Source organism: Chaetodon trifascialis, chromosome 18, assembly GCF_039877785.1.
Source record: "Chaetodon trifascialis isolate fChaTrf1 chromosome 18, fChaTrf1.hap1, whole genome shotgun sequence".
In the NCBI taxonomy this organism is placed as follows: Eukaryota; Metazoa; Chordata; class Actinopteri; order Chaetodontiformes; family Chaetodontidae; genus Chaetodon; species Chaetodon trifascialis.
This window is the reverse complement of record NC_092073.1, coordinates 19,007,261-19,029,761: the sequence shown is the minus strand read 5'-3', so window position 1 is coordinate 19,029,761 and position 22,501 is coordinate 19,007,261. Positions and strand designations below refer to the sequence as shown.

The following is a 22,501-nucleotide window of genomic DNA, read 5'->3' as shown; positions in this document are numbered from 1 at the left end:
TGACTCGCTCAAAGCAGCACAGGTGCGGTTGCAGTTCACCTGCATACTTCATCTGCTCGGGAGAACCCTGATTGTTTGAGCCGCACGCTGGCGAGAGGAGACACATTTTAGTAGTTTAGTCAGGATGTTATTTGTGGAATTACTTCAAATGCTGAGTTAGTGGTCTGTGAAGGTTCAGCTCAGTCATCCCGGTGGTCCGCTGTCTGGAGAAATGTGCATCCAGATCACAAGACTGAAGTGGTTTTTGATTATAGCTCATATCTAGAGATGGGTATCATTTGAAAAAAACGTCTTGATATCAGTGAAATACCTGAGGTTTGGAAATTTTTTCTCCAAAGATCCTTTCATTTAACCTAATTTGCTAAACTGCTCATTGCATCAGTTTTAAATAGAGAAGCTAGAGAAGTTAAAGGAAATATAATCAACGCTAACAATGCTTTCAATGCTAACTTTTAATACTTGACACTTTTTAATGCTACGCACTCATTGTGGATGCGGTTTCCCGCCCTTTTCTCCATCTAAGTACCGAACTGCTCGCTGCATTAGTGTGAAATAAAGTTCTTTAAGTTTGAAACTGATCAAACGGGAAAACTGCAGAACATTAATAATTGGGTTTTGCCATAATTAGACTTCTAATGCGAAAGTGCTGATAGGTCTTTGTCAGGTGTGACCTGGGTGTCTGATGATACCTGCGTCAACTCATTAAAAGAAGTAGAGGCACTTTTTAATTGTTAGCCGATGACAGCGAGGTGAAACGTGAGCTCAGAAGCTCTGTCACCTTTGCTGGAAGTTTGCAGAAAGTTCTGCTCCGTCGGGCTGTTTTTGCTCAGTTTTCACTCGCTTTATCACTTCGTGTTTTAGCTGAGTATCTTGAATATTTTCATGTTCAGGATGAGCTTTGTTACTCAGGCATGTTGTCACTGTTAGCGGTGCTATTTGCTAACGTAGGGTGGTTAATTTTAGTGATTTCATTGGGTGCATCAGTGAGGGTGATCGCCCAAATGCAGCAATTAGAAAATATTTTTAAAAACCCCACAAATCAGAGGGATCCACATCAAAATTGTTGTTTATGTTTACGGTTTATCGTATTTGTCAAACTCTCAAATTTCCAAATCAGTATCAGCCTCAAAAAGTGCCTCAAAAGTTAGCGTTCGGGCTTCGTTTGATGAGGTATGCAAAGGTTTTCACCCCACAGCTGACATCCTTTTACTCAGGATTAAACTTTCTAATGGACTCACCTCTTTTTTGCAGTACCACTGAAGGTGCATGGATATGTGTGTGCTTGCATGTCTCCATTGTTTGCACATTCTCCTCCTCCTCCGAAGCGACAAATAGAGACCTTTGTCCTTTTATATCCTCTTTGATCTGACGTGCAGCCATGTGTAAACTCAAAAAACCTTTAATTCTGTGATTCATAGGCCTCCTCAGTCTTGCCTTGCGACAGCCACCAGTCTGCTGCTGCTGTTAATGTCTCTCAGCGAGAATTTATGCCTACATCCCTGCCTCTCTCCTCCTGTCTGCTACTCAACCCATTAGAGAATACCCCACCAAAGGTTCTGTGGAACGCCTTGCATCAGAGCCACACTAATGAAAGGCATTATACATTACAAAGTGTTTGATTTAAGGATGATTTACAGTCCTTTCGCTCCGCAGTGAGGAATGGAAACCTTCCTAGAGATAAGCTCCAAATCCATCTGCAATATTCAAAGGACATCAAAGGTTTCAAATTGTGTATAGGGGGTGTAAGAACCACAAAGAAAGGTTTCTATCAGATGTGAAATTTCCATAACAGAGTGAGAGGCTTGTGAGTTATTATGATCCCTGAATCAATGGCAGCTTTCATGATATGCAGCCGAGCATGCACACACTGCATTTTTGGGTGCTCGGTTGTTGCATCTACCTGTCACCGATCTGGGCCTGACACAAACATCACTTCTGCCTGTGTACACAGACATCCCAGATGTTCTTGAACTCGAGCAGATAACCTTTTTTTGCATATCTGCCTCCCACATTAATTTCCCTTGCGCTGCAACACCAAGCCGTAAACAAAAAAAGAAAAAAAGAAGCATACTTTGTGATTACTTTTGCTGATGAAAGAGCAACTATTTTAATTTTGTTTAGAAACAGAGTAAAATATTCATGAATTTTCACCCCGCCTGCCAGATTTAATAATTGGCAGGATGTCGTTTACCACCTACACCAACCCCTAATACCTGACAGCTTGTAACCAGCAGCATTTAATCACAGCTGACAACTGATAATCCATGTCTCAGCCCTGATGGATCATTGGCTTTTTTTCTTCTCCTTCTTCTTCTTCTTCTTCTTCTTCTTCCTCGCCCTTTTTATTTTTTATTATTTTAATTTTGTTTTTGTCTTGATGTTAGAGGCAGAGCTGTTTGGGGCTGGGAGATGTGATAATTTAGTGTGAATTGCTTTTAAGAATCCCTTGGATCCCGTCCACGGGTGTGAGTTGTCACAGGGTTGAGTTTTTAGATTGCCTACAAAGGATTCAGGAGGCTTGATCTAAATTTATAAGGACACTGCTGCAGTAACACCCACTTTGATGGCCGTCGTGGTGGCTATCATTTGTCGTCCATATGGCATGCCTGCGTGTGATATGCTTCTCCTGTACAGCATGTACTGACTGAGATTCTTCGTCTCTTGCGGCAGAAACGTTCTGCTGCACAGAAGGCGCTGAAATTAAAGCTCAGTGTTTTTTCGCTGCTAAGAGATAACGTGATTTTCAGATACCACGTTTGTGTGAATAAAAAAATCATTGCAGCTCATGCTGGTGGGTGTAAATAAATTGGTTTATTTGCTAATTTGATTTCCTGCATTATTTATAGTTGTCAGCACTGCTATATCATAAAAGGGAGTGAGATTCTGTTAAGTCTCGAGTTCGGAGGCAAAATGAAACAAATAGAATTCACTTGTTTAACTCCCAGATGTGAACGCTTGTCTTGCATCGCCTCAAGCAAGAGCAGGTCTTAACATGACTCATTTTAATACTTGTAATAATGAAGTAGGAAGGCGCACTTGCATAACATATACATTTAGTTGGAACAGCATCAGCGTGACAGTCAGTGGACTGGCCTGATCACGTGGTGGTTAATGCAGGGAGGCACATCTGCCTGCGCTTTAGATATTAGAGTAAGGACAATATGTGCAATATTCATTAACCCTTTAATGGTCTTTTGAGTTGTTTGTGCTGAACTCTGACTGAACCTTCTCCGGCACTTGGTTGACGTATGAAGCGGTTTTCAGAGCCAGTGCTCTTCAGGGGACTTGGATTTTCAGGATTTTATTTATTTATTGTAGTTTAGTTTTAGAGGACTGACTGAACAGGGCTGAAATGGATGTCCCCCCAGACAGTCTGATGACTTTGTGGTAATCACAAACATGCTCTGCCGGATGATAGAAATGTGCATTATTGGTGAAGGTAGCATTGCTAACAGTTCTTACAAAAACTGGAAACTGCCATGGCTCATTCTAAACTGATAAATCTAATGTTTTTCACTGTGTATTTGTTAAACTCGACTTTTTCAATGAAAATACACCAATGTGCTAAATCCAGAGTCGTACCCATAATATTGGCAGTAATGACTCAATAAAGTCAAAGTTAGGCATGATAACAGCTGTAGAAATGTACATAACTGTGTTCTCCTGGAGGAGGTGCAGCTCCTGCCCTAAATGTGTGTCCAAATTGAAGTGTATAGGAAATCTTAGCAGTAAACAAGCCAGCATGGCTCATAGAAAAGCACAAAACTGCTGTGCTATTGGCCTACTATTAATTTGTTTTATTTCTTGGGGTTTACATGTAGCTCGGGTCCAAGAAAAGATTTCACAAAAATGGAGAATAATTAATGCAGTTTGCTAAAAATCAACTTTTACTGCAGTCAGACATCACTGCTGTCTCTGCATGTTTGCCATGAAATGATATCTCAGCTCTTTGTCCTCCTCTTTGTTGGAGGCTCATAATTTCAAAATTGTTTGGTCAGTTGGAAAATAGACTAGATTTTTGTTATAAGTGCCCAAAAGAGATATGAAATGTAAGAAAAAAAAAAAAATCCATTATTATTATTTCCATTGAGTGTTATGGTCTAGGTGCTGGGAGTGGACACAGATTTGCTCCAGAGAAAAGACTTCCCAAATGAAAAAACATCGTCTCTAAGAGGGTGCCAAGCTCTTGCCAAATAAGCACTTACTGTACACCAGGAGATAAATGACACAAAACCACAGCCAAACATTATAAAACAAATTTTTTCCATCTATCAGAATCAAGTTGTCTCCGATTTCCAGCTCACTCACACTGTTGCTTGGCTTTTTAAGAAAGATTTATGCCTCTATGAATTTATGACATAGGGAAAAGTGATGAATATACAAAGGCTTGACAACAATGCTCTCCTTAAACTGATAACAAAGCTCTTATTGCACGTACACATTAAACAATTTACAGCTCCAGTTAACACCTAATTGGCCGGTGAGATCAGCAAGGTAACTAATGTGGTTTGTCTCGTTGGTGTTCCCGTTGTCCTCAGGTGATCCAGACCATCAGTGCGGTGGATAAGGATGAACCCCTGAGCGGCCACCGCTTTTATTTCTCCCTGGATGCACCTGTTGCCGGCAACCTCAACTTCACTCTGCGAGATAACAAAGGTTTGACTGCCGGCTTTGTAATTCCTCGACGTTGCCTTTAGGCTATCTGGTTTTACTGATGTTGTCTGATTATCTGTGGTTAAATTTAATTTAACTTTCTATCTGGTGGAAATCTGCAACTCCAGGGTACCTGCAGGTCTTGAGAAGTCTTAAAAAGTACTAAATTCTGTTTCCTCGGAAAAGGCCTTAGAAGGTATTAACAAATTTAAAATTAAATTTTGAAAAGCCTTAAATGTTTTCTCTGGCCTGCCGGCAGTTTTGTTACTCATGAAGTGTTTTATATGTGATTTCGGGCTGTCGGGACGTTGTACACCTAAAGTGAAGGTGGCGTATCAATCAGTGCCATCAGACCTGTAGCAGCCACTGTCTACACACTCAGCTACAGTAGCTAAAAAGTTCATTGTGTCATAATGAGAAGAAATCCTCATTCTTCACTGGTTAATCCATCCATCCATTTTCTGCCGCTTGTCCAGGTCGCATTAATAAAATTAAAGGAGAGGTCATAAAACAACACTCCGAAACAGGTTTTCTTTAATCATAGCTTCTGGTCTTACTGGTCATTAAAAAGATGAGAAGTTATTTTGGACTGTATTCATTGGATTTATCTAACGCAGACTGCTGAAGCTTCATATTAACTTCAGATAAACCTTTTAACACATTTTTGAACAAGGACTGTGGATTTGGTCCCCTATCACTGACACCGACTCACCTCATTAGCGGGGGAACTTTTAATGGCCAGTATGAAAGGGAGGAATGATGACAGGGAGAAAAATCAGTTTTGGTGTCGGTATGAGTACTTGACTGTTATTTATGTTGTCTTGAAAAACGATGAACTTATGCTTTAATCATAATAACATTAGGATAATATAATACTACAAAAATTGTACTAACATCAACATAAATCTGACAAATAACTCTTATCATCCCTACTGGTTTTCCAGGGTACTTTCAAACTTTTGACAGCATCATGAAGGTTATCTAGCTGCATTCTATGTGGTCTTAAAAAGTCCTAAATTAAACTTGGTGAACTCTGCAGAAACCCTGAAGTCAGTCGCCAATTTAAAGTTAAATGTCTGCGTCCTTGTCAAAGCTCCAAGTGTCAGATCAACCCTGTTGCATACAGCTGCTAAATCAAAAACTCCCTTGAGAAAATTGCCAGTGGCCTTCGGTCGGAGTCTGTTGAAGGTGTTGGTCAAGTTAGGTACGGTCTATTTGCTGCTTTTGAATTGAGCCTTGCAGCAATGCAATTGACACTTTGGCCATTGCTCACTCCAGCTCTCTATATCTGCCCTCTATCTGGACACAATCTACTGTGCAATCTGACTCAGGAGAAGAAGCACAGAGTAACTGGTGCCTCCCAGCGTGCCCAGCCGTGCCAAATGAAACCATAATTCTGCTATGACAATGCCCTCACGACTCTTTCTTTATAATTGTTCATCAAAACTGAATGCAAAAACAAACCATTCTGCTGCAACTGGAGCACAACTGAGATAACTCAATTTGTGCTACAATCCAGCCTTGTTCTGCTTTGTGCAAGGTCTCTACATACTATATCACAGAGTAACTTTAACCTTAACACACGGGCTGAAAACTACCTTTGTACCCCGATGATTTGCTCAACCACCTACACGCAAACCAGTGGGCAAATGAACAAAATTAGCTTCTCCTACAGGAAAACTTAAGCGTTCATTTGCATATAGCTTTAAAGACATGAGAATTGTGCCGTGAGTACATCATCGGTTGCTTACATGAACCCCCACTGCGTTTTAAAACATGTGCAGAGCTGACACTCTCTGAGGTAATTCCCTGTGTTGAGTGTTTTGTTCAAGGCTGCCATGTTACATTTCAGAGGTAGCAGCAGCAGCAGCAGCAGCCAGGTTGTGCCACAGTAATCCATGTGAGTGCAGACCCGTGAGTGGTAAATGATGTTTCGGCTAACCTCTCAGCAGATTACAAGCAACTTGGCTGGAAGACGGTTTTTGATAGCTTTGCTGAGAAAAGGTTCCCTGGGAACACACAGTTTACCTTGGTTTTAATATGTTGAGTATGTACATCAACATTATCAGGCATGAAAGTAAATCCTGGGCAGTTCTGCAAAAAGTCATTCATATCATTTCATTCCAACATTTTCACAATGATTTCCCTGCAATACTGGTGCTTGGGCACAACAGTATGATTAAGTGTAGGGAGACAGACAGACAACGCTGCTGAACAAAGTGCAGCATTTAGCAGCTAAAGAGCCAGATATTTCCCCCAGGAGTTGATGAACCAGAGCTAAAAGGAGAGTGAATACTGGACTAACATTGGTCAGGTCACCGGAAGCATGCCTCAAAATGGTGTCGTTGTTACGTCCTTTCTTATACTCTCAATTTACAGGAGCATGCCTTATACAACATGTCTCAACTTAGGCATGCCCTATACAGTATAGTTATTTTCAGGACAGGTTGGTTATTCAGAAATAGCTTTATTTGATATGTCTTTCAGTGAAGAAATGCTCTCAAGTTCTGATATAACTGACGCTGTAACAGCATGTGGGCTCACCTCTTTAGGAGCCGCCATTGTTGATTTTGAGTCACGCTGTCAACACACCTAAACCATGTCTGCCCATAGCTGCCAGTCATTCCTCATAGGACATTGATGGGTCCAAACCACTGTGCTTTGGATTATGATTGTGGCAAACATATAGCTATATGCAAATAGATAACTGCCTCGTGTTTGTTTGGAGTGATCTTCGACAGGTGGCCAGTTCTTACACAATATACCTTTAAGGTTAGGCAACTAAAACACGTAGCTTAACTAAAGTTCACGTAGGGTTGGTGGCTAGTTTTAGGGAACAGGGCTAATTGCAGGGCAGTAATGGGACCCATACTTTGGTCTCCCACTTAAAAAAGTTGAACACAGCACACATTTATCCACCACGTCATCCTTCACACCCTTACATTCCGCTTTGCTGCGTTGTCCAACCGGAACGCGATTCCTTTAGATACCGGGCTTGTACGAGAAAGGCCTTTTCCTGTTTTAAGATGACAATGGCTGCGAGCACAAACCCAGCTCGTTAAAATAATGGTTTTCCCAGGTTGCTGTGGAAGGTCAGGAATCAGGTCAGGGATCAGATCAGAGCCAATCCCCCCATCCAATACATTTGGGATGAACCGGAACACAGACTTCGAGCTAGAACTTACTGCCCAACATCAGTGCCTGACCTCATTAATGGTCTTGTGGCTAAATGGGAGCAAATCCCTGCATCCAGTTTCCTCTATCTTGTAGAAAGCCTGAAACCAGAAGAGTGGAGGCCGATGTAGCATCTCATGGCTTTGGAATTAATTATTTGGCAGTCACATTCAAAATTCAAATTTTGTACTAGAGCATATTTATTTAACAATTTGGGGTTAATTTTCTACCCGTCACAGATGTTACCAACCAACTGTGTGTTTCTCTTCACCCGAGAGAACATTTTGTTGATTTCATTAATGTGGCATTCACAAAAGAACCCATCTCCATATTATTTTCACCTTGTTCTAAAACTCTGAGAGCAAAGCAAAGAGAAATCTTAATATCACCCAGAAAAACAAAGGAGTTGTCCATCAAGGCGAAATCTACATTTCAATTGTGACTGTTCAATTTGAAAGCACATTTCAGTCTATTGAAAAAGTTGTCATGAAATGGCTTTTTTAGCTGGTGTAATGGCATATTGTTCTCCTCTGGCTGCCTTTCTCTCTCTCTCTCATAAGCTGAGATTCCTATATGATTTTACCATCAAACCAAAGCTGTTATTAGCCAACAGGTGGTCAAGATCAGGGAGCAACGCCACAGTGTGTATTATAATGAATTGTGTTAATGACACCATCTGTTGGCATTGCTGATTTTAATACTGTAAAATCATTTCGAAGTGCACAACCAAAGCACAGCAATTATTACAGAATAGAAGTTCAGCCCCTTGCTAGTCATATATATGCAGATCACGGTTAACTTAAAGCCAATAAACTTCATGTGCACATTAAATGCAGCTTTACAGGCTTTTTCTTACAAATCTGACCGATGTATGTTTCGATTTTGTTTCGCAGACAACACAGCGTCCGTACTGACGAAGCGAGGTGGTTTCAGGAGACGGGAGCAGCCTGTGTACCGGCTGCCAGTGTTGATAGTGGACAGTGGAAGTCCTGCCCTCAGCAGCACAAACACACTCTCAGTGCGGGTGTGCGACTGTGACTCTGACGGCGTGGCCTTGTCTTGTGGAGCTGTGGCCTACACTGCGACTGGCCTCAGCACCGGCGCCCTCCTGGCTATTTTAGGCTGCATCATCACACTTCTGGGTAAGATAAGTATTACCTCGGAGTCAGAAACAAAAGTCCATCTAACAACTTGTGGGAGAGGTTGGGGTGAAGACATTTGAACTGGGGGGGTTGTTTACAGCTCACCGTGGTGTTGCTTGCCTCCAGTGGAAGAGGAAGAAGTGTTTAGATCCTTTACTTGAGTAAAAGTGGCAATACTGCAATGTAAAAATACTTCATTACAAGTAAAAGTGATTGATATTAAGTTGATTTTTTCATATAAATAACAGAAAGCAGTGAAACACATGTAGTGCAGTATGAAGTGTACTATTTATTAAAGTAATGCAGTAATACTCAAGTCAAGTTCAAGTGTCTCAGAATTGTGCTTAATTATGTTCCACCACTGCTCACTGACTTATTCTGACAAACGTGCCATGTCCTCAGATCTCAACAGTTAATTAACAACTAAAAGAAAATGTCCTTAGAGCACATGAGTAGATGGCAGCAGCACATAATCAGAAATTAGCACCAAGCAAAATCAAAAGCAGACCCCCCAGCCAAATAGGTCACATCGACCGTTGATGCAAGCACATTTGGAAAGATAGCTGCTGTGCTAACTTTCTAACAACAGGGCGGGAAAACTATACATTTGCATTCAAATGTGTGTTTGTGGCCAAGTCAATTAGCCGTAATGGCTAATATGACAGATGACGAAGCAACACCCAATCACTGAATGCCAGAGAGCAGCAGCAGAAAGCGCTGCACAAACATTACTGTGACTCCACAAAGCTGTCTTGAGCTCCCATCGTTGGACTGTTTACATGTGAGCTTATGAAGGACTAGCCGCCGAGTTACAGATAGTAAGCAAATGAGCATTACATTAGGGACTGCATGAAAATTACTGGGGTGGGGAGAGGAGGCTGAATCTGGTATTTCATTTGATAAAAAGCATCACTAATAGTTTCTTTGGCCCTGCCTTTAACTTAAAACGAAAAGAACCCTCCCTTCCAAAAATCTTAAAATGATAAAGACATCAGAATTATTCCAGCCACTCTCTATTTTTTGTATTATCAAATTAAATTCAAAAAATACAAATGAAATAAGACGGTGTTTTAGCCTGATATGTGCAAGATCTCTCTGACAGTCATCTGGCCAGGTGTGTTGCAGATGTTTCTTCTTGACAGCTGTTCCAGAGAGTGCACGAATCAGAGATGAGGACATTTCAAAGGACCTTCCCACTGCCTTCCTTTCAGCATAAGGAAACGATCCAAAAAGTCCCTTAGCACAGACCGGCCGGGGCATGGACAGCTTAAATAGACTCCAGCATCGCTTCATGTTCAGGTTATGAGCCCGAACTACCTCACAGGCTCCATTTGTTTGTCCAGGTGCAGCAGGAATATATTTAAGCTAACAACCTTTGCAGTTCAGATTTAAGTTCACATTTAAGTGGAGGTAATGCAGACGTACAGTGCTGCACTACAAAACACTGCTTACCTCAGTATTTACAACCCACTCAGACTTGTCTTCGCTGTTATGTATTCTTCAGGCAGTTGAATGTGTGAGAGAAGCTTTGCTAAAACAGAGTTGCATCTTGAGGTCTTGCAAATGTCAAACCTGAGGGGAGTTATCTTCCCCTCATATTTCCACTTTGGTAAATACATGTGACCTCTGCTCTGCCAGCTCTGAATAGCAGCCTGGATGTTTACAAGTAAAATGGTGTTACTGAAATCCTGCCAACAGGATCAATTACCTAGAGTCGCTATACTGGTTTTTGGGGGGAATTTTGGAGTGCTTGTGGTGTTTGCGGAGCATTAAGGTGGTAAAATTAATTCTGTGGTTTGTTCGCTGATGGAATATGCGATCACCTGTGGCTGTTACCTTGAATTAATACGTACATTTTAACTCGACTGGACACAAATAAATACAAGATGTATGTATGTAAAGTATTCACACTTTATGTTGAAGTCTCGGGAAGATATTTACAACCGTCTGTTGGCAGTCAGGATTATGTGTCAGAAATGTGACAGTGCTCCTCCTGCCTTTGAGCGCACTAAGCTAAAAAATAAAGTGTAATGACGAGCATTTTCATTGAGAGAAAGCGGTGCCTGAAGGCAGCCTGAGTCAGTGATGAGATTTCAGATTTTAGATCATTTTCTCATCTGCAGGAGCTCTCACGATGGCTTCCCCGAGATACGTTTCAGTGTGTTTTATAAGCTTTATTCTAATATTTCGTGAAGGTCAGAGGATAACGGCTGTATAGAATACTGCCTTTCAAGGACATCCACTCCCCCGCTTCTGTTTTCTAGTGTTAATGCCATATGTTAAGATGTTAGTGAAGACACTTGTAAATGAGAATTCATTAACATAACCTTAAAGATATTGCAGCGCTGAGCCATCACCTCCGGGCTGCATTATTACTCATAAAACCCACAGACAAAGCGTTACCACATCAGGGCAGAGTCACAGTTTAACGCTTTGGTGAGCTTCATTGAAAGGATCTAAACAGCATTTACAATAACTGAAACGAGTCCTTTGATGGGGTCAAACTTTGCTTTTTATTCCACTCCCCTTGAAGTTTGCCTTCTTTTTATTGCAACAGAATACGTTTTAGTGATGAATGAAAACTTCAAAAGAGCAACAGGGGGAAATACGTTACAACCCTGAACCCGGCATTGCTAATGAAAGCTGGCTCTATTCTGTGCAGCATGGCCTGAGGCCACAGGCTTAGAACTAATGGCCTGCAGTTTAATATACCTCCAAGTTGCCTTGTCCCTGTGTTTGTGTGAGTGTGTGTGTGTTCTCAGCTGTCCCCATCAGTCTGTTTTGCTCAACTGGATCAGCCTCTTTCCTTCTTTTCTCCGTTTCCTCTTTGTGCATATTCTCTCCCCCTCGCACAGCCCCTCCTTCTTACCATCTATTAACAGCCCATGCGCGACCGCTCGGCCCGATCCTTTATTCTGATCTTCCTTGATGGTCTTCCATCAAGACCTCTTTCAATCTCCTGGGTAGCAATTGAGGCTGTGATTGCGTGCGATTGTATTGTTTAGGGTGAGGCACGAACCAGAGTAAGACCCACGCCGGCGTCTCGCTGCTGTCATCCTCGGGAGCTGTCAGTCTTAAATCTGCTGCTTTTTTTTCCTTCCCCTTCCTCCCTACATCAATCTCTCGCTTTCTCATCAGGTGAGAGGAACACACACTCCTGCCAGCAACACACTGATTCTAGTCATCTGTCGTCATGACTGAGTCTAATAACTACAATGCGTGGCGCGTGTGGAGAGCTCTTCAGAGTGCCACTCTACTTGTCTCCGGATCCATCAGTTGTGTCTGAGAACTTCAGTCACTACAGTTGATACAAAGAGTTCAGTTTCCACCTGCCTGCCTTTAAACCACGCAGAGCTGTGTGCGCATTCGCTTTGGCTCTACGTACTCATAAGCTAAGTGGTCATTAATCATAGGTTGATATTTTTAGATTTAATTACTGAGCTTGTCCTCCACTCCTTGCAGTAATACAACTAAAAATGCCTGGGCACAACTGTGTTTTTTGTAAATGTCATTTGAAACCTTTTTTTTTTAATAATACAGTCACTTTGGATGGAACATCCAAACTAGGGAGACGATCATTATCTTGTTAAGATCCAGAGCCTTTTTTCCCTGTACAGGTCAGGTATTGCTCAATCCTCCAGAGGGCCAATTAGGACATTACGTAGCCCTCTGATTCTCCAGACAGTTATTTCTGTCTTATCAGACTCATTCTATAAATCTTCACGTCTATTCATCTGGTTCTCATTTTACTGTCTGTCTCCGGTGTTCAGTGTTGCTCCCTGTCTGTGTCTCTCTTTATTTGTCTGTGTTTAGACAGCGAACAATTCCTCTTTATCCAATCTTTAGGCTCAACTGTGTGCATTGTAACCTGCGAATGGTTGCATCAGGTTTGTGTGTTTAAAATCTGTAGAGTATTTGCCATCATTGCAGCACTGGTTGACATGCTAAAAATAAAAAGAGGGAGAAAAGGCAAATCAGCCCTTTCTTAACTGAGCAAGTCAATTAAGAGCAGATTAATGACAGCCTGGCAAAAGCTAAAAAGACCTCTTGTGGGGGAATTGGGATAAAAAGTGCTAACAGCTTGCAGAAGGATACATGGAACAAAATAAAAACAGAAATGTGAAGTCAATAAAGAAGCACGCACAATGTGGACAGATACACAGTAAACAGTCTGACAGAAAACATCAGCAGTAACAAAGAAACCATGAAAGCAGCTTGAATCACAGCAAACACACAACAGCAGTGATAAAGAATAAAATGTAGAAGTTTTAGTGGAGGTTTTGTGCGTCTCTATGCCCTTTGTCAAGTTGTGGTGCCGAATGTTGCTGTGTCCTCCGTACAGGAGAGAGTCTGGACTTAATTTTCTCTCTTCCACACTTGTTGTTCTCTGTTCTTTTCATTTAAAAATTTAAAGCCAAAGTGTTTTTATCATTGCACATCCAAAAATGTAGTCGCCAGAGCTAAAACAACTGGCAGGCATCAGAAACCGGTAACCAGTTGAGCGATTTTAAAACAGTTCTGACATGTGGTCTTTTTCTAGTCCTGGTCAAGCAATCAAAGGCAGATTTGGACACTTTCCAGATGTGGGCGTTGAAACTTAAAATAGAGTCTGTGAAGACACCAAGGTTTTTAGTGCCAAATCAGAGCTCATTTTCTCTCTATGGGCCTCTGCTCCAGTGACAAGTACCTCTGTGTTATCCTAGTTGAGCTAGAATAGCAATATAGAGTTGAGTATCGTCGGCGTAACTGTGACAATTGATGCCATGTTTCCAGTTGACAAAGCCAAGGGGCAGCATTTAAAGATCGAAATGGACTGAAAAATACCTTTCTGTAAGGAATAGTTGATGAAAGTTTGAATCTCATTTGATAAACAGTTATGGTATCATTTCAGCTAAGTCATACTAGTTTAAGTCATTTATGAAGCAAATAGGCCAAACATTCCTTGGTTCCACCATCTTAAATCTTAAGATTAGCTTTTTTTCTCAGTTTTACAGCATTGTAAACTGAATATCTTCAAGTTTTGGGCTGTTGGTCAGACAGGCAACAAGCAATTTGAAGACCACCTTGGTCATTCACTATTTCCTGACATTTTATAGACCTAACAATTAATCAATCAAATTAGAAAATAATAAGATTAAACAATAACAATAAAAATAATGATTTTTTTAAGCAGCCCCAGTAGTTACAGAGCTTTTTAGAAAGAGGGGCTGAAAACTGTAAGTGTGTTCAAAATGTTGAAACTGAGATTTTAATTGCATTTCAAATCAACCATAACATATGGTCAAAACTGATTGAAAAATAAACAAAATCCAATTATTTGTTTATTATTTATTTTCTAAGAGCAATAGAGTATGTGGCCGATGTATATTTAGTGGAGAAATTAAAATCAGATCCTTCAGACTTGATTTGATCAGTCAAAAATGGGCTGAGGTTAGCGAGCATGGAGCCCTGGAGGACTGTTGGTCTCCATTCACAGAAATGAATAAATCATACTTTATTCTGGAAATGTAAACAAAGTCTATGATGACTGAAACAACATAATACACAACTCCTACTATGATCTTATGGACTAATGGTCAGTTGATTGGATAAATGTATGCATATAACCCTGAGTTCATCAAAGACATTACAGTTTTAGAGAAAAGATAAGGTGTTTACTATAAATAGTGTGTTATGTTTAGCATAAAACAACATGAATGGGGAAACAGGATTTGAGGATTCCTAAGATAAGTTCCATAATTGGTGCTTTGCTCTGTATGTAAAAATATTCTGTCTGGCTTTGTGTACAAGTTGGCCATGAAAAATATCACATGCTGTTTTTATATGTGCAGCAGATACTGAACAGCTGGTCCCATCAAATCAGGCTTTAATCAGAACCTAAACTGTGGCCGCACGCTCTGTCCAGCCAGATAAAGAGTTTTAAAGGAACAATCGATTGGACATTGTACTCTACACAATCAGTTGACAGTTTAAAGTATTGATAGTTCAATTCAGAATACTTTGCTGTCTAATTGAGGACATCCGTTAGCTATTTAGCGTAGCTGAGGGATACAACAATGTATTGTGGGACATCCTATCAGCAACCACTGTCTGATTTCAAGCCCCTGAAAACTGAACTATTAGGACATTGAATAGTCATGGCTAAATGGGCAATCAAAGTTCAGTCAATTAAAGTTTAAAAACAAACGTATGTACTGTTTAGTATGAATTTAACAATGGAAAAGTGATTTGACTGAGCTGGCAACCTAAGCAACTACTGGACAGCTAAATCCTGATTGGTGCATGGAGTTATGTGATCTAACAGAGCGTTCTTTCAACTAACTCAAATATAAACCCATACATGGCAATATAAGAAACTCAGAATGAGGTGACGTAGCATATGAGCAACAAAGGAACCCTACTGAGGAGGTTGAGGTGGACGGAACCGTAGGGCTTTACCCCAGAGGCTGATGTTTGTGTCACGTTTGAAAGCAGAAGTCATTATTTCACTTTACATACGTAAGTGAATTTATATATACATATTAAGTATACGTAAAGGTACTTATTTTAATCCAAACCATTATCTTACTCTGACCCTAACCAAGTCATGTTGATGCCTAAAGCTAAAAAAATACAACTGTTTTACAATGTTAGCCTCATGTTATCAAGGCTTTCTGGCAGAAAGGCTTTCTGACAGGAGTGCTTTCTTACAGAAAGGCTTTCTGACAGAGAGGTTTTTTGTAGGCGTTTCGTACAGATGCTGAACCTTGTGCATCTGTATGAGGGGCGTGATAAAAATATCAGTATTTGACAGCCTGGGAATGAGAAAGGATTGAACATCACTCCCACTACAGACCAGTAAGACCAGCTCAGAAAACCACTATTTTAACTTTCTTCTGAAACTTTTGCAGTCATGTCGTGTTTAGTAAGAAGCTAATTGTGATTATAGGTTTTCGGCACCTTTAAGCATTTGGGAAGGATGTTTTATTTTTAACAAAAGAATGACACTACTACAAACATAAATCCTCCTTTTGTTGCAAGGTGACATCCCTCTTAGAAAGTGCACTGCAGAACAGAAACATAGCGAGCGTGTGTGTGACAGAATGAGTGAATAATCAGTTGCAGGTACACCACAATCACACGGCACGTGGAAAAAAATACTCTAATGAGAAAAGTGCATTCAACGATGCATGCTGGTAAGAAAAGGGCAGCACAGAAAACTCACCTTGTTCAGTATCGATTGTGCGGGGTAGATCATTTAAACAATTCAATTACAGCAAAAGCCTTTGTAGCACTAAATTGATCTCTGTTTTCCATTCAGTGTACATCATCAGAAATGTGTTATGAAGAGAGGGGCTCCTGCAGCATCATGGTTGCACGTTTACTCAACTGTCTGGACTGGAAATCATTTCTTACAGGACCCTTGGTACCTGACACTGACTATTTGTATTCTCGGCCATCTACCTGCTCATCCTAGTAGGGCGTGATTGGATGTTGGCTCACTTCCAGTGTGTGACGCATCGTAGCTGCCTTCTAGGCATTAAGCCCTAAAGAGCTTTGCTGGAAAGCACTGAGAATATTCTATTTCAATGTGGCACTTTGTAATTCACTTTGGAGAAGCCCTACTGAATTGAATAGAATTTAGAATGACTCGAGTTCCTCAAATCAGAGGAAACAATCTTCCACAGAAATGTTTGCCGTTCTGTCTTAAAGCACTAAAAAAAGTGTCACGGATATTAGTAGAGGTTATTAGACTGGAGGGACCATTCCAAGTATTCCACAAAAACTGCACTAGTGCTGCTGTTGTAGGGTACCCGCAGTCACCAAATATCCAACAGAGAGCTACCCATTCATCTCCTGCAGCCTTTCCATGCGACACTTTTCTCCCTTCCATCTCTTCCATTTGCTCCCTTATTAGAGGGTGTGAAGTGGTGTTTGAATTTGGTTCCTGGGCCTCTTCCACTGCTGCCTGCAGTAGCTCGATGCCGAGGAGGAAAAGAAATATGGGCTCATGGAACGATATTTCACTGGCACCAGCTTGACATTGATGGATAGAGGATCATTAGACATTTGCCAGTTTGCTTGGGCGTAGAGTTATTTTCAGCAATAATGTATGGGAGAGGGAGCAGGGGTTGGAGGAGGGCTCCTGGTAGGATCTCAGAGGGCCACAGATTTCAGTGTGGTGGAGTCTTGACGTCTCGAAGCAAAATGCAGGTGGGGGGAAACCACAGAGGGGCACAGTATATTACATTCCAGGTTTAGTTTTGTAAACTCTGATTGGATTCACAGTTCTTAACCTTTTTTGTCAGATGTACCCCCTTAGTCCCGTTAAATCCCCTTCACTGACACCACGTCATGTTTCAAATGTGTTTATTTGATTTGAGTTTAGACAGGGTCTTATTTAACACTGTCAGTGGTATAAAAGAAGTGGATATTGTTAGCCTAATATTTGCATACAACTAAACTGTCAATGCTCGAGTGTTTAAGTCTGCATTTGCTGGAGGTGATATTTCAACCATTCATTAATAATTTTTAGTTAATGATGTCAGCTGTTTATTCATTACTTTTAGCTTTAGCTACAGTTTTTTCATTACTGATAGCATCCATTCAACCTTATTTGTATTATTTATCCATTAATTTTAGATGACAATTTCAGCTGTTTATTCAGTACTTTGTAGGTAACAATTTGAACTGTTGGTCCAATACTTGCAATACAATACTGTGAGTTTATGACTATATGTGCTGGAAACACACACCCATCCATACACACGCACGCTACAACCACTTTCTGCCTAACCCCAACCCCAACCTTTACGTACACTTAACCCTAACCCTCATCTTAACCTGAACCCAAGTCTTCACCCGAAAAGTTTATGATTAACATTATGGGGAACTTGAGTTTTGTTTTGTTTTGGCCCCATAGGGAAGACAAGTCCCCACAGAGTGACTGTGTCAACAGATTTATGTCCACACACACACACGCACACATATTTTGTTGAGCTAGCCTACTCTACAGTCCCTCCATGTACCCCCTGGAAGCTGCAGAAGTACCCCCTGTGGTACTCGTTCTGGTTGGTAATCACTGTCATAGTGTATTCAGCTCCTCTAAAAGCCACACATCTTTTCAGCTGACTGGCACAGAGAATATGCACATTGTCAGTCAGCACTCAGACATCTCTCCCTTTCTCTGCAGTGATGGTTCTGCTAATCGTGACAATGCGTCGGAGGAGGAAGGAGCCCCTGATCCTTGAGGAGGAGAGGGACATCAGAGAGAACATCGTCCGTTACGATGACGAGGGTGGCGGAGAGGAGGACACGGAGGCCTTCGACATGGTTACCCTCCGCAACCTTAATGTCATCAGAGACCCCAACGTGCGGCGAGATGTCACACCAGATACTCCTACCTTCTTTCATTACCCATCAGCTACCCGCCCGTCCTATAAATCCCTGCCGGACAACGTGGTGTTTCGAGAGTTTATTTGGGAGCGACTTAAGGATGCTGATGTGGACCCGTCAGCTCCCCCATATGACTCTCTGCAGACGTATGCTTTTGAAGGCAGCGGCTCTGTAGCAGAGTCGCTAAGCTCTCTGGAGTCACTAAGTACAGACTCAGATCAGAACTATGACTATCTCAGCAACTGGGGACCTCGCTTCAAAAAGCTGGCCGACCTGTACGGCAACAGCGATGGCACCAGCGTCTTCTCATAGCCCCTAAATGTCTCTCTTAACATTTGCCGGACTTTAAAACAAAAAAAAAAAAAGAAAAAAAAGAGTAATTTATTGTCAGAGAAAATGATTTTGTCTGCCTTAGTGCATTGGAGGAAAAGATTCAAAGACAACGCAAGAGAGATTGAAAGAAAAACACTTTGACTTCAAAGGTTTTCGGTTTGTTTACCTCCTTGTATGGATTTTCAAAAGCGCGCCATGGTGAGTTTTGACACAGACTTCAAAAGTGGCTCGACTAAGGAGGAAACCTTGTGTGCAAAAGACATTAAAGGTTTCTGAATTTGGGCTCCACTCCAACCAGTGACTGCAGAATGCATACATGTTGGAGCATTTTTACAGGGAGGCACCTGTCCTTTCATTCCAGCGATGGGCACGGGCCCAGCACTCTTGCTTTGATGCATTCCTTTGCTATCTTTGTGCTAAAAAAAAAACAAAAAAAACATTAAGGTTTCTCATGAAATGCTGTGTCCCTGGCGGCTAATCAGTAGTCTCTTGACTGTTCATATGAAATTTGACAACAATTTCTATGGGTTTTTTTTTTCTTCTTCTTTTTCTTTTTTTTGGAGGGGTTTGGGAAGCAGGGTGAAGAGAAGCTGTTTTTCATAAACATTAAAATGACAGAGCCACATTATTCATGGCCTCTGTCATTAGTCTCAACACTATATGAAAAGTGCAACTGCGCACATACAGTATAAACAAGTAGTTGATGTGCTAAGGAGGTGACGTGAAGACATAAGTTGTGGAAATAATAAAAAGAATGATGCTCTTGTCAGTTTGATGTCTCCACTGGGTGAAACAGGAAAGCATATAATTTCTCTTATTCTCCTAACAATACATTTTGCAGATGTTGCAATGTAGTGTTTGTCTGAGTCTGTTTTTTCTTCCGCCTTTGTATTTCCAGGTCCAATGTATAATTTCTGAGCTATAAAATTCAGTTGTTCTGCTTTTGTACGAGGTGGGGGGGGGGGTGGGTGGGTGGGGGGGGGTGGCGGCTGGGGGGGGGGGGGCTGGGGATGTCTGCTACATGGGGAAGCTTCGCTGAAGGTTCAGTACTTGTTATGTTTGATAGCGAGATTTACACCACCCAGACTCGAGAAAAAAGATTTTTTTTTCTGATATGAATCCTTAACTGGGTGAAGTTGCAGTTTGTAAGTAAATGAATTTTGCTTCTGTAGTTTGCAGAGTCCAGCATATATTGACATTCAGAAATGAAATCAATAATGTCCATGGTTTGTTTATTGATGGTGAAAGGACACACTGTATGATAATAATCATGTGCCGCATTGTGCCGATTTTGTTTTTTCCAGCTTAAACAAATTATGTTACAATGATTGGGTGTCGACATGTACAACCGATATGTATTATTATTTATTTTGAAGAGGCAGAATTGTGCAGATGATGTTTTTATCCTTTTGCTGAAAATAAAATTGACATTCAGTTCCTTAAAAGACTGAAGGGATTTCTTTCAGTCCACCTGAACGTACAGAAGTGAGTAAATAAACAGAGGTTGTAAAAATAAACCACAGCCTGCAACAATAATAATCAATGATTTAAAAAAAAAAACAAAAAAAAAAACAGTACCTCAATCTTTGTATTTGGGGAACTCAAGGAACAAAAGAGGGAGCTGGGGAGAAAGCAGACTTCTGTAGTTGAAAGGCCTGATTGACACAGAGCTCCGACGCTCCGCGGAGACCCGTGTGATGACTGCGAGGCTCGGCGTCTGCCATCTGAGGAGTCTTTTGCAAGTTAGCCGGAAGTTCCACTAAAGGTGTGTTCAAATACTGCATCTCATGTACATGTACAGTATAAGTAACAGTCTTCATTTGACCCAGTAACCAAATGCTCTAAAAATTATATTTTATGTTTCTTTATTTTCTAAACTTATTGAAGAGCTTAATTATGGTCCCTGTAAGTTTGGTCCCTCTGCAGGATGCCTCTTGCACTTTCACAGGCTTTATTTTGGCCTATAAAGAGGAAAGTCTAAGAATATTCTATCTAGAATATCTGAGGAACCCTTAAATAATGTGCCATGTGTAATTACTGCGTAATTACAGAATGTAAAATCGTCCTCGTATCAGTAGAATCTCACAGAAAACACCCAGAATGTGTCATCTGTGTGTTTAGAGGTAGCTAAAGCCATGACTACAACAAAGTCTGTACACTTTTAACATTCAATTTTCTTTTCTCATTTTATCTTTCTTGCTATTCTCTGTAAATGTTACCTTCCTACAGCATACTAAATGTTGTTTCAAAGGCCTTAATTTGGGCTAAAAACATGCAAATTTAAGAAAGTGGATAATAAATGTATGGGCGAGCCTTAAAAATCTTACAATGTCTAATTTTACGTGCGATCACAGAATGCAAACCCCAGATTTCCAGAGATAAAACCCATAGTTCATCAGCTTCAATCAGCCTTGACTAAGAGACATGTCATTCCCAGATATGGGAGATCCAGATGTGATCTATAAGCAGCTATTTAAACTCTAATCCTCCTGATCAGAATTGTTTTAGTTGGAAATAAAGCTGCAGTACTTCAGGTTTTAAGACCAAAATGAGACAAAGAAAGATCTTGTCTATGAATGTTTAAGAGTACTTACAGAGCTTATACACTGCCTCAATTAGACCCAACTGATCCTTCAGCAAACCAGGGCCATAAATTTTAGAAATACTGTTGCCATGGGAAATCCATTATTTGGTTTTCATGTCCTTTGTTTATGTGGTTGTTTATGTTTATGTGGTCTTTACATGGTGCCATTTTTGGGTTCAGATAGGGCCACTACCTGCTTTTATTTACCCTGTGAAGATGGTACAAACATAACTGTTGTTCAGCAATTTTACTTTGTATCTGAAAATGTACTATTGGATTGAATTTGCTGTGAGTTCAAACCAAACTCAAAAGCCAGATCGCACTGCTTCTTCCATTTTGTCATTTTGAACTCTCAGCAATAACTGCAGTCGAATGTGTAACTCTAACCCAGTTGATGACCCACAATAATGTAGATTTGTGATTAAAAGTAGTCAACTATGGTCTCTAAGCTCCCAGTGCGTCTCGACAGCACTCAAAGGTTCATGACTACAACTGACAGAATAATTTACAGTGATGCAAGGCATTGCAATGAGCTTGTTATGAATCTTTGCCTGGTAAATATGTCGTCTCCTTACAGGTATTGACACAGTTTCCAAAGCTTTGAACCTGACAAAAACAAAACATCTGAGATTTTTTAAGTGTGAGTCAGGAGTAACCAAGGTCACTGTGTGTGCTCATTATGATGCTGTTCACAGAAACCTACAGGAAGAGATGAGCAGAGTGTTCTTTCTTACATATTCACGGCTTACCACACATGATAGCCTCTTGCATGGTGTATTCAAAACCACGGAGATCACTTGTAAAGCTAGCAAAGAGTAGGGTCCTTGTGGAAATCAGTAGATTACACTTTTGAAGTGGAGTAGGAGGACATTTATAATCACATGAAGGTAGAAGATATAGAATTTCTTGTTAACAACCCAAGAGAATCAAATGAAACCTGAAACCTAAAAAAGGCAAAATGCTCAATGCATTTTTCTGTTTTTACAATTTGAAGAAATAATTCCTCTTACAGATTAAAAAGTATTCAGATGCAATAAAACACACTGTTGCCAAATTCAGTACACGCTGGGGTTTTGTTAGTACAACCTTATATGGTCTTGTATGACCAGTAGCTTATGTTGGCCAACTTCATAATGAACATAATAATAAACTTCATTTTGTTATAATTTTTATTTGTACTGTGTAGCACAGTAAACAAGATTTGAAAATATTAAATGTTTGATAAGCCTAAAAAAAGTGC

General features: G+C 40.7%; 1 protein-coding gene across 1 annotated transcript in view; it reads left to right on the top strand.

Annotated features, from left to right (window-relative positions):
• Nucleotides 1–18,791, top strand: part of cdh7a (cadherin 7a) — a 101,410-nt gene extending 82,619 nt beyond the window's left edge. Inside the window, exons 10-12 of the mRNA XM_070985769.1 lie at nucleotides 4,539–4,656; nucleotides 8,721–8,969; nucleotides 18,142–18,791. Coding sequence (XP_070841870.1) covers nucleotides 4,539–4,656; nucleotides 8,721–8,969; nucleotides 18,142–18,656 — 882 coding nt within the window. The 3' untranslated portion in view covers nucleotides 18,657–18,791. The remainder of the gene's footprint in view (nucleotides 1–4,538; nucleotides 4,657–8,720; nucleotides 8,970–18,141) is intronic.
• Nucleotides 18,792–22,501: the final 3,710 nt, after the last annotated feature.